General features: G+C 32.3%; 1 protein-coding gene across 3 annotated transcripts in view; it reads right to left on the reverse strand.

Annotated features, from left to right (window-relative positions):
* The window catches only part of LOC122720213, a 46,594-nt gene extending 37,214 nt beyond the window's left edge, over nt 1-9,380 (reverse strand). For all 3 annotated transcript variants that reach the window (XR_006347730.1, XR_006347731.1, XM_043946763.1), the window contains exon 1: nt 9,066-9,380. Coding sequence is in view for 1 of the 3 variants with exons in the window: in XM_043946763.1 (XP_043802698.1) it covers nt 9,066-9,086 (21 nt within the window). In the remaining 2 variants the exon portion in view is untranslated. The remainder of the gene's footprint in view (nt 1-9,065) is intronic.
* Nucleotides 9,381-13,309: the final 3,929 nt, after the last annotated feature.

Raw genomic sequence — 13,309 nt, forward strand, 5'->3', positions numbered from 1 at the left:
GAAAGAAAGATCATTCGCCATCTAAACGTAAAGGAGTCAGAGCTATTGGCAAAACAAGGATCAAAGAATGACAAGGTGGCACGAAACAACACCTGCCTTCATGACCCATGTAGAAGAAGATTCTATGAGAAAACCGCAATGAGTAAACTATTAGTGGACAGGTGCCATTATTCCTGTTATATCGGTGGAGGAATCTAAATACATAGAAAAAGGGACTGGCATTTTTCACTGGTCGTTAACCTTCTTGAGTAGTTATTCACTTTAATTCTCTTGACTAAGAATGATCGGATTTCTTTTGGCTTTAAGTATTTTGCTAAGAATTTATAATTCTATCGTGATGAATTAATAATTGTATGTTATTCTCTTTCTATTTCTTGATTTAAATTTCATTTTAAAAAAAATTTTACATAAATTAAATGGAAAATTCAAATGAGTTTGTATATATGTAAATTTAATTCTTGTCATTTACAACATTTTTGAAATAAAATAAATGAAAAATATGAAGAAACACATGAATGAATGATCCATACAACTGAGAAAAGAATTTAAATTTTTAAATAATAATTTTTAGAAGTTTTAATTTCTTAATAATTCTTCAATCATTAATTTTTTAAGAATCTAAATTTATTTAATTTAGATACACGAAGAAATTTGGATTATTTAATTACGAAAAAGATTTGCCAAATTTTTTTTTTTCAATCATTATTTTTATGAAACCAAAATGATCAATTGACACAATAATGGAATATCAGACGATTGATTAGAAATAAAAAGTTTCACGCAAAAACTGCTTTTCTTCCGTTTAGTCTCTTAGTGTATTCCCTTCGTAATTACGAAACTATCAACGTGATGGGTGTGGTAGTTGCGTACAAAAGCTTCATCATCGTCGAAAGACCAAAAAGGACGAGAGAAAAGTGCAGTTTGAGAGACAAAGAGATCGAGAGAAAGGCATTCTCGTGTTAACCTTAACCTACCCCAAGGCTGTCTCACCCTGACATGTACTCCAATAGAACGATACACACATAGACATTTTTATTGATGGATTTTAAAGAACCGATATATACCATAAAGATTACCGTACCGTGTCATTCTTTTGTAACAGTTACTTTTCGTAAATATATAGTGATGAACATTAGATATATGGCTGTTTTTAACTAGCCAGTACCGTTAAGGGCACGTAATTGGAATCCACAAAAGTTAAATACCCATTGGGAACCTCCATTTTTTTCCGATTTTTTCCATTTATGTTGATGCCGGGATATTATATACCTACAGAGAAATTGAAATTTATTTCGATAATTCGCAATCAAATTAAACACATGAATTATAGCCCCATTTCTTCGGTTAATCATTTTGTCTCTCGTAGCTTTTGTTTAATTTCTATTTGTGAAAGAATATAAAGAGAAAATGGTATAAATAGTAATAAAATGGAAAATAAATGAAGAATATATATATATTTAGAAAACAAGTTATAAGTTATTCCTAAATATATTAGAATCTCTTCTTTGATTGAGGATTATTAATAATTTCTTGTTTCAAGCCTCGATTGAATAATTTTGAAGTGATAAATGAAATAAAAAAGTTTGATTTTTATCATCTTCGCGGCAGAAAATATATTTTAACGATAGAATTCGATTTTTTAATTTTCTTATCTAATATAGTATAGTATTCTTATCTAATATAGACTGAACTATATAAATTTTTATCTAATTAGATATTTACATAAAACCAATAATTTTTGTTATGCACTATTTTCCATAATTCTAAGAAGAAATAAATATATATATTTTTCAAATTTCGAGACATTTGTCGTTTATACTCTAACTCTAACTAAAAATAAATTTAAAAGCACATTACACGAGTTATAGTATCAACATAAATAATAGATATGTAAAACCGAAAAGAAAGCTTTTTAACTACTAACTAAATCGTCAAAAAGTTTCCAATATTTCCTCAAAAAAATTTCTGCAAAAAAAGATTCTCCTAAAACTATTATTTTTAGTGATACATCATCAATTTATCAAATTCATTTTAATTTTTATTCGTAAAAAAAGAGAGGAGAGAAAGAGAAGAAGAATAAAAAGAAAATAAAACCGCATAAACTTTCGTTTTCATTTGTAACCGCGCAAAGCATGACGTTGGATGCCCCGAGTTCGTCACGTCGATGCGTGAATTACGACACACAAGTGCGCGCGGGCGCACACGGGTAGCTGCGAATTTTTCAATCGGCCGGAGGCATGCCGGTAAAACGTAAACAAAACGGGACACACAGAGAATGCAATGCGAGCTTGTCGTCTCTCTGCGCGTGTACACACACGATCGACGACACGCAACCACGTGCTACGGTTGTCTTTGCATCGAAAGGGGGACAGTGGGAGATGCCAGACGCAACGTAACATTCGTAATTCGTGATTCACCGATGTTATCAGGGGCCGCCAAACAGTGGCGTAGGTCGTAGCTTTTGTCTCGCGAGTTTTTTTTTGCAAAGGTACTATTGTACGAAAATTCGTTCCAATCTCGAATTACCATTTGTCATTTTAACGGGTGTTTTTAAATATTCACAAAGAATTTAAGAATATCGAAGTTAATCATAGCAATAATGATCGATTAATTGTTTTTTAAAAGATTTTCATAAAATGTTTATAATAGTGATCCGAATATGACATTTGTTTGAATTATATGAATAATTTTTAAAAATACAACTTTAATGATTTTTATTTAGAATTTTGTAATCGTAATAAATATCGTAACATTCAATGATCATTCGAGTAATTCATTAAGTACTTTCATCATACACTTATAATTCGAAACATTATCCTATTGATCATGTAAAAAATATTTCGTATCAGATAGATAGAAATCAGTTAATAAAATATAACTTAAAATTACATGAATCTAGTCTTCATATTTATTAGCTTATATATAGTCTCTAGTCTATATATAATTATTAGTATGTTTTATCTTCTATCACTTTGTAACTTTAATCTAAAAATTCATTAAACTTGAATTAATTCGATATTTTATAGTTCACATCAAACGATTGACCACTTCCCACGAATCTTTATTTAAAACCTATTTCTTTCTACGAACTATCTATTATAAACTTAGTATCAAACTTAAATGTCGAAATAAATATATATAAGTAAACTTTATTTATCCGATTCATTAATTATTAATTTATATAATAATATGATATAATAAAATTTAATAATATAATATAGTTTACAGAAAATATTCTTACTACATTATATTTCTTACTATTTATAATTTTTCGCTTAAATAATAGGAATATTCATTAATGTAATTGGGTTCAATGTTCAGTTGAATAGATATGAATTAAAATTTTGTATTAATGGAATCATATTGTACTAATTTTGACCACTAACAAACGCTCTAAGAAATACTTAACCTCAAAATCTATTCCTCGAGTATCACGCCCTCGTTTCTAATATTATACAGTATTATATATGCATATTATATGCGTATAAACATATATTATATTCTCATATACAATGGTATTCGATTAATATTCAAAGGTCTGCAATCTTATCGCGAACACTATTCGGAACGGATAATAGAAGGATAGAGTTTCAGGAATTAATGATTGTTTTCTTTTTTTCAGATTGCTCGGCTCTGATTGGATTGAAGTGAAAATATTGAGAATAAGTGAGACGACTGATGTGAGATTACGATGAATGATTAGTAGTCAAGTGTCCCATCACAGATCAAGAGTATTATATTATGTTTATTTATCTTACTGCGTAACGCGGAATCTCATACCAGACCAATACTAAGAACCGATAAGATGCATTCGTTAGACGAGGTGGAAATGCAAATGTTCAACAGATGTTATTTACAATTGAAAATAAATTTTTATTTCAGTAGTCCTATTATTTTAACTTAAATAATTATTATATTTGTATTTCATCTGATATTATATGATATTCATTTTGTTTCATTAAGAAAATGTAAATTGTAAAATGTATATTTTTCAAAATCATTTTTTTAACGTCTATGTATAAATATATTTTTATTAACTTTTACGCTCTTGATACGCTTAAGATGAGATGTGTTTTACATACAAAAAAAACTATTTTATTATTATTTGAAATAATAATTAACAAATAAATTATTCTAAAATAATATAAGTAATTTGCTAATATTATAATCTCCAAAATTAAAAAAAAAATTATTACTTAAGAATTAGTATATCAGAAGTATATACAGAAATGAGAAATTAGCGGAAGAAATATAAATCTAATTAATTATAATATAGTAAATCCAGAATCATTACATTGAATATGCGAAATTTTATTACTGACAGAAATTATCATAATTTAAATCGATTATACAGCTTGACCTAAGGAAGAAAACAAACATGTATTAAGACAGAGTGGGATATGAAATTCAAAACATTGCATGGACTTTGAATCATATTCAGAGTTGTTACGACTTCATAATATAGAAACTGTGACAACATCACTATCTATATCTATTTGTCTAATATTTAATAATAAAAATTTTAAAAAAATACCAAAGATAAAGATAAGCAAGCAGAATATAAAATTAGAATATAAAATTAATTGATTTAATCATATTTGAAATGAAATTTGAACACATAATATTGAATCTATAAATGTATAGAAACATAATACTTAGAACCTGACATTCTTATATGTTTGTTTATGTTATATATAAATTGTTATGAAAGACTTCGAAGAAACAGCAAAAATGATATAAACTAGTTGAAAAAACAAAACTTTAGCCAATTAGAATCATTTTTTAATTTTTACATAATACAGCAATGCTTATTTAGCATTTGTAATTCTGAATTTTCTCACATATATACATATTAAAAGGATAAAATTCTAAGAATCACTGAATCCATATTAAAAATTAAAATGAAAAAAAATCAATTACAAATATATATTAAAAGTTTATTCAATAACTAATATGATACGATATCCTATTATTGAGAGAATAATTCTAAGAATTCTAAGAATTAATGGACATAAAATGTAAGAATTAAAATTATATAGAAAAATAATAGAAATAATATGTATATTATATAAATGCCATGTAACAGAATAAACACTCGTTTTCATTAATTTCCTGATTATCATATTTTTATATAATCTGATTGATTGTATGACGTTTTTCATCTAATATACGTGCTTATTTTTAAGAATTACATCATGTCTATTGAAAATAATCCATTATATCCATTTCTTCCACGTGTCTTCATTTCTCAAGTGAAACAACAATACCAAAGGACAAACCGCATTATATCTATTAAAAGATATTTACTTCACACTCACACCGAAAAAACGAGCAATTGGGTTCTCCGGAGACATTCGACTCCCACGTTGCATGTACACAAACCCATACGGAGGAACTAACAGATTGCATGAGATGAAATAAGAGAAACAGAGAGATGAAAAGGTGGCACACACCGGCATTTGTACAGAATGAGAGAGAAGAACGTGCACACGCACGGTTGCTCTGCATGCATTTAAAACGGGGACGCGGCCCGTAAATCACGTAGTAGAGCCTCGGCTCGGCTCGTTGCGGTGCAACTCCACGAAGAGGACGTTGCGCGCTACCGCTGCCACGTGGTTTTCGCGGCAAAACTATGCAGCCGCCACACGCCGGGCGAATTTATGAATGGGAGAAGCCTATTGACAGATCGCGCGTCGATAACTCTCTCGTTAATGGCCCGTGATGGTGGGTGAGCGGCTCGATGCGCCGCAGGAGGACGACGAGACGGAGGAGGAGGAACTGCTGGAGGCCAGACCGACCAAGGAGGGTTACACCGCTACTGTTCGCGGCACACGCCGTTCTTCAACTTACAACCACCTTCAGTTTTTGTCCTTTATCCGATGAAAAATGTTACACGAAGATATGGATCTGCCTGCCTTTCTGAATTGCTTACATCTGGATGAACTTTTCTTGAATGGTGTGAAGTTTCCTGACAAATATTATCTGAGAGTATTCGGATGAATAGTGTCGTTCAGAGTAGAGTCTAATAGATATATAGAAGAGAATTTGATATAGCTATAATTATGGATGAAAGAAGAATTGATTGTTAATTATTATATGTTCATCATTTGAGGAATATGTTTTCATTTGATTTGATAAAGATTATTGAAAATACTCCATAGAATATAAAATTTTAGTTAGTTAATTAGTTAATTAACCTCAATGTTCAATATGTACATACAGTATTTGTTTAAGGAAAATAAACAATTTTCTTTTTTTGGACTTTGTAAAGTGATCTCGGAGAAAATCATTATTTTATCTTGAATTGGTTTGTAGAAATATAATATCAAAATCTTTGTTCAAAATCTCTAAAAGAAAATAAAGATAAATGATAGTGTAAAATGACTTAAAATTTTGAAATTTCTCTTAAAGTTATTAAAATTGATCTGATTATAATACAAAAAATTCTTTTTGAAAATTGTAAAAAAACAAAAATAGATTGAATAAATTTTATTTCTATATTAGAAATAGATAAAAGCATTATACTACAAATAAAATATACATCGTATTATAAATAAATAATCAATTTCTTGATCATATCTATCAATAAGATTATGCGAATCGATCAATCAACCGTATCGGAAGAAAATATCCCACTTATATAAATAACAGTACCAAGCACTATCTGTCACTAGCAGAGACATTTACTGTTCTATTGAAAACCTTCCTTTCTATTATTAAAAATTCGTCGTGATAAGAACATTTACGAAAATATAAAAAAATTAGATATGTAAAATCATTATTTCGATTCAATTGGTTGGCAATGCTGTCGCGTAATACTATCCGTCGGATATGTTCGAACTACTCTTGATTCTATATGTTGTAAATGAAACATCAGTGAATAATATGAAAAATAATTAAATTATAGTATACTATAAGATATTCTTATATTTTCTCATAATAAATTCATTATCGAAACTTGATAGAGAAATATCTTAAGTACAAGATAAAGAAGTTATTCTTTGGATATGAAAAAAATAAATTTACGAAAAAACTTCACCAAGATGTCTAATTATACACTTGTATCCAAAACGTAAAAACTCTTGCAATGCATTTTCTTTTGTATAACAATATTTCGTAAAACGATTGGAAATATTCGAGTCACAGATTCGATTGGTTCTGTCACCGTCGGATACAATCATCATGCGAATGCTACTATTTCTCGAAATACACCTATCATATATTTTATTGGTATAAAACATTTTGAGTATATTCATAATCTGAAGAATAAACGAGTTTACCACTGAGACATATATATTGTATAACTATATATATATATATATTGTTATATTTCTAATTATAATTTATACCGATGAAAAGATTAAAGTATAAGTTTTACACAATTAATTATAATTATGTGTATTCTTTAAATTTCTGTTTCATTAAACACGTGATGTATATAGTCACAAAGCACGATTGCAACTGGTTGATCTAATAAAATGAGGCCATCATTCAGCGAATGGAAAATAGAAAAAAAGTCGTTCCTATCGCCTCCACGCAATCGGCGAGAAAAAAAAGAGCAAAGGCAAATATATGCTTTTAAAAACATCCCTTAGAACAGAATCGGGTTGTTGTCGTCGTGGTAACCATGACGACGTTGCCCCCTTGATGGTTGGTCATAACTATGCCCCCTCCTCGTCACTTAGTGAACATCGTACCCTTCTCCTCATGGCGCACAGACGATGCTAGGTTTCCTCTACAGCGTTGGCCAAGTAAAGAAGAAGCAGCCTCGGAGCCTCCGGTCACCTTTCTCTATCTCGTTCTTTCTTTATCGAGAATTCTTTCCTCGTCTTTCATATCGTACATATATTCTCATCTCTCTCTTTCGTGTTCTTATTCTTTCTCTATCGCTTCTTCTTCCTCTATCTCGTTCCTTCTCTCTCGCTCGTTATGCTCCCCCCCTCCAACCAGCGACCCACGACCCACCTTCGTTACCACAGCCACCTCGACCATCTCCTCGCCACTCCAACAACGCCACCCAGCCGCGGCCGCCGTCCTACCTCCTCCACCTCTTGCTGCTGCTGCCGCCTCTACCCTCTCCCTCCCTTTGCCCCTCGTCCCCAAGCCCAAGGAAACGCGGGATCGCTTCGAATTCAAACTACTGAACACGAGGTTACCACGCGTCAAATCTGACACTTCGGCACGACGTTGATACGATGCTATATCATTTTCTACGCGGTACTGAAAACACCGTCGATGATGTAAAAATTCGCCAACTTTCACAGTACAGATCGTGGTTATCGTTTTCTAAAAATTCGCTTATCGAAAGAGACGATGGAACATGATACGAAAAATCCATGACATTCTTTTGCCCTAACTTCCAAGATCGATAGATGAAAAAGAATAAACGAGCTTTTGTTTATGATTTTTTTTTAGCACTTTCGAATGAACTTGAACAAATACTCAAAAGATTCAGCGATTCTTAACCGACAGATGTGTTTAGAATTCTGAGATACGAGTTTATTTAATCCATGCAATATTCGAATTATATCATACGATGACCAATTCGATGGTACAAGAAGATCATAAAAATGTCTCCACAAGATTCATTGCCTTTTCTATCGTTCATGCGAGCCAGCCTTTCAAGGCGTTATAAGAGATTAATTTATTTTCAAGCAAATTGCGTTTGTTGTTTCAAAATGGAACATTCTCTTCGGTGTGATACTTCGAAGTGATACATATAATCATATATTCCAGGTATCCATCCACGCTAAAAAAATCCACACACTGAACACTTGTACTAGCACGATCGAGACACAAAATTATTCGATGGCTGAAAAACGTCGCAAAAAACGAGAAAAGTCCTTTCGCGTATGAACACCGAACTCAAGAACCGAAACAAAGTTTGAAATTTTCACAGCGAATGACACACAACCACCTCGTACTGTGGTGTCGTGATCACATAACGCTCTCTTGGCTGGCCATACAAGAACGTTAGAGATAGGCAAACACAGACTGGACACAGTTTTCGAAAAGAAAAAAAAAATTGTAAAGAAAAAGAAACTGACGTAGCACTTTTCACTCACCTGACTAACGTCGCACCACATTATTATTTCGCTGGCACTGACGACAGCATCTTGGATCGCTCGTGTACCATACACAGTGTAGCGCTATGGTTTTTTGTTTTCAGTGAAAAAACAGTATGTGAAATCGAAGCTCCACCGTCGGTGTGCGCTCCGTGAAACGCTCTGTTCGTTTTCTTTCTCACAGTCTCACGAAATGCACTCACGTTTGTAGCTGTATTTGTCGCTGTTTGCTTGTACGTCGTGTTTTAGAATACCGCCTGACTATCTCGTCAAGTAACACCACACGATCACTTCGAGTAAACGACACGACTCTCACCAACAAGCCCACTACTGACTGGCTGGTCATGCAAAGCATTACTGAATACTCTGACAACAGTACTCGTCGAGTGCCGCCGCTCGGTTTTCCCCCGAGCGTGCGCTCGGCTGTTTCCGTTGGACATCGGCCCACCTGCACTCTAGCACGACGGCACGGCACCCAGTGCTGTAGCTTTGCTGTACTGGACCTGTTCCTCATATTTATGTCTATTTTCAAATAGCATTATAATTCTTCATAAAATTTTTATTTTTTATTAAAAAATTAATATAACAATTTTTTTTGTAAATTTTATTAAAATAAAAAAAATTAAAAATGTAAAATATGATTATAATTATTTAGTACTATATGAACTCTCTTGAGAGAGAACTGAAAATTTTTTTATTCATATCGATCGTTATATAATATATATATATATATATATATATATATATATATATATATATATTACGTATATAAATTTACATTACTTATTCGAATTATTTGTAAATAAATATTTCCTAAGGAAATAAAAGAAAAATACTTCCTTAATGAATTTGAATTAAATGATTCTCTATTTTTCAGCTTGTAAAGTTGCAATAAGTGAGTATCGCGGATATTTTAATGTTCATGAAGAAAGTTTCAGAATTTATTTTTATACGCTACCGGTTGTCCGTGCGTAGCCGAACTATGTAACACGCGCATTGTGTGTATTTTGTTCATACAAAATCATGCAGAATGAATTTCATGAATATTGGTACGCGATCATGCCGATGATTTAAATGTTCGATCGAATAATTTTTTTATCCAAAGATAGTACCTTCGACAATACGAATCCATTAGAGTGTTAGCTAAATTGTTTCGATATATCTATCAAAATACGCGCGAGAAAATTAAAATAGTTCTGCGCGTTTCAATAATTTACTACGTCGACCGATTGGATTTCGAATTCAATAAATTATTTTTAAAAGCCATTGTACACCGAAAAGCGAACAGCATATTGTCGACATTCGACCGGTGGTAGATTTCGTACGGGCGGAAGGGTGCGTTCTATTCACGCCACGTAAATTAATTATATAATTGATATTGAATATCCTCGGATTGTTTATGCCATTCAGGTTGCTCATAGAAAGGAAATTCATTGTTTGAATGTATGATTTTGAAATGTAATCAATGCTTTTATATAATCTGATTTATATCCTGATTTATGATACGTGTAATTTTAAATAACCACAAAACAAAAAAAAATAGCAAAGATAGAACTTACTTGTTCAAGATACAAAGGGCAAGAAAAGACCACGTGTCCTTAAAGCACGTCAAAAAAAAAAACAAATCGAAGATTAAAATATTTAATATTTTTAATACTTTATTCTAGATATAATATAAATATAATATAAATAGAATTCTTCATAAATATAATACATCTAATATACATCTATAATATATTTAATATTATATATATATAATATATAGAATATATTTATAAATTTATAATAATATATATTCATAAATTTATTTTCTTTTTTTAAATTTTTTATTTTACTATGAGTTTGGTTTATAATATGAAATATTATTGTTTCAACATTTTTCATAGAAATATTTGCACTAACATCGATGAGAAAAATTGTTCTGCGCGAGAAAGTGTAGCCTGTTCTCGCTCGATGAAAGTTACGGGAGAATGGATTGAGCTACGATGAAAAATTTGATCCAACAAAAACTCAAAATGACTTAAACCATTCAATAGGTTCACCAAGAATTATTTCGCGAACTTCGCACTTCTCGCACCATTTATCAGCAAGTTTCTTATATCGTACGGCCGAATTATATTATCGAATGATATAAAATCATAACCGAAACTATTTGATATCGCATATAATTATATATTATAATATTTTATAATAAAATTTTTCAATTTTTCAAAATTTCAAATTTATCAATATTAATAAAAATCTTTTTCTTCATTTTATTTAATTTACTTAATTTTTAAAATATAATCATAAATAGAAATATAAAAATTATACATGAAGGAATATTTTATAAAATATAAATTAAATAAAAATAATTATAAAAAAAAATTTCTAATATCTTCAGCGTAATATAATAATAATTTAAACGTTCGACGTACGATTTTGAGGCTACAAAACGGGGAACTCGTAGACATCGGGGCCCCCGAGTTCGAGGGAGTTTGCCCAACGCCGTTAGCTTCGAAACCCGCCACTGACTGTCAGCCTTTATACGACAAGCAGCATAAGAGTGCTCGAAGGCCTCGGCTCTTGCGAGCCAGCAACGAACGGCAGACAACGTCGTACGGATACCGCGCGCCACCTTCCATACGGCATGCAGCCTAAGAAAATTCACCGCGAACATTTTTATTCGGTATCGGGTAAACGAGCTGCATCATCGGAACGCTTCGATCGCGAAACAAGAGCGTGCAAATTGACGCATCGATCGTTGATCGTCAGTACTCAACAGGCCGGTTAATTTCGCGAATTTTGCGTGACATTCCGTAGGTAGCCCGAGGGGAGAGCGTGCTTGAGGCTCTGAGAAGCGTATCGCGCGACGGCCACAGCCGTCGGCGAGGCAGTTCTAAGCGAAGTCGTTTTCTCCGTGAAGGCGCGGTGAAAATGTCTTCCTCCTCTTCGCGATGAGGAACAAACTTCTTTCTCCCTTTATTGTTGCTGGGTATTTACTTATATACATGTATCTTAGTGTTTGTAACGCTTTTAACATATAGAGAAAGAATTTCAACTTCTCGTTACGTACATATGTGAAAGTTTCTATCTCTATAACTTAAATTTCGATCGATTTTCTCGTTGTACGATGAAGATCAAGATAACGCGGAATTTTTGAAGCAAGAATTCAAAAGAAATACTTCAAGATATTCGTTCCCGTTGTTTGTGCTGCGCAAATGATGACGGTGTGACTAGTCGGTTAGGCAGAGATCGTTGTTTTCGAAGAGATCGAACTGCAGACCGTGACGAGTCAAAATATATTTCATTTGATGCGTTGGGATTCACGATTATTGATAATCAAATGTTTTCGTTAAATTGACGCATATCTCAACTTTGTTATTATTATTCATATCATTATTGGCCGCAAATTTTGAAGCCGTAAAACGAACAGCGCCGAAAAAAAGAGAAGAGAAGAATGAGAGAGTGGGAGTTTTAACTGGCGGTTTATTGCCGGCGCGAGAATGTGCCAATGATTCTGACCGCGGAAACGAGCGCGTACCAAGCGTTTAAACCTGCTCATTCGCGAGTACAACCGTATGCAGTGAATATATAAGCATATAATACCTGTGCCGTGACAACGAAACCAGTGTACGCGAGGACAGACGAATGCGTGGCTTCGCGACGGAAGTAAAGCGCTAGTCAAGTTTACGATTGGTTGAGCATTGCGCGACAGATGAATTGTGGCCAATGAATGTCCTTGCTCTCTGGACGAGGCCGCGACGACGTAAGCAAGACTTATTCGAACATTATGAATTGCTTACGTTTCTACGACATCGCATTGCCTGATTGTATACATAATTGCTTTTGAGAAATATTTGCAATACTAACTATTTTTATTTTAGAATATTCTAACAGATTTATTTCAATTTAATAATTGGATGAAAATTATATATAATCAATTTTTTAAATAAACATTGAAATTAAAAATATTGATTTTTCCTTTTTCTTTTTTTATTATTATCGATAAAATTATGTGAAAATAATTTGGATTTTTCTTTAATATAATTATTAACTTTCTCATCTAGTAACGGAATAAGAAATAAGTAGATATCAAAGGTACTCGCAGTGGGGATAAGGAAACATCGAGGAACTCGCGAGGCGTTTTACGATCGTCTTCGAAAGCTGCAACTCCTGTGCACTTCCGGCCTGAATTCTACATAGAAGCATCTCCAGGCGATTTTCTTTTCGCGGAAGGGAAAAGATAATTTAGTAACCATCTG

Source organism: Apis laboriosa, unplaced genomic scaffold (assembly GCF_014066325.1).
Source record: "Apis laboriosa isolate Shangri-la unplaced genomic scaffold, ASM1406632v1 scaffold122_cov146, whole genome shotgun sequence".
NCBI classification, from domain to species: domain Eukaryota; kingdom Metazoa; phylum Arthropoda; class Insecta; order Hymenoptera; family Apidae; genus Apis; species Apis laboriosa.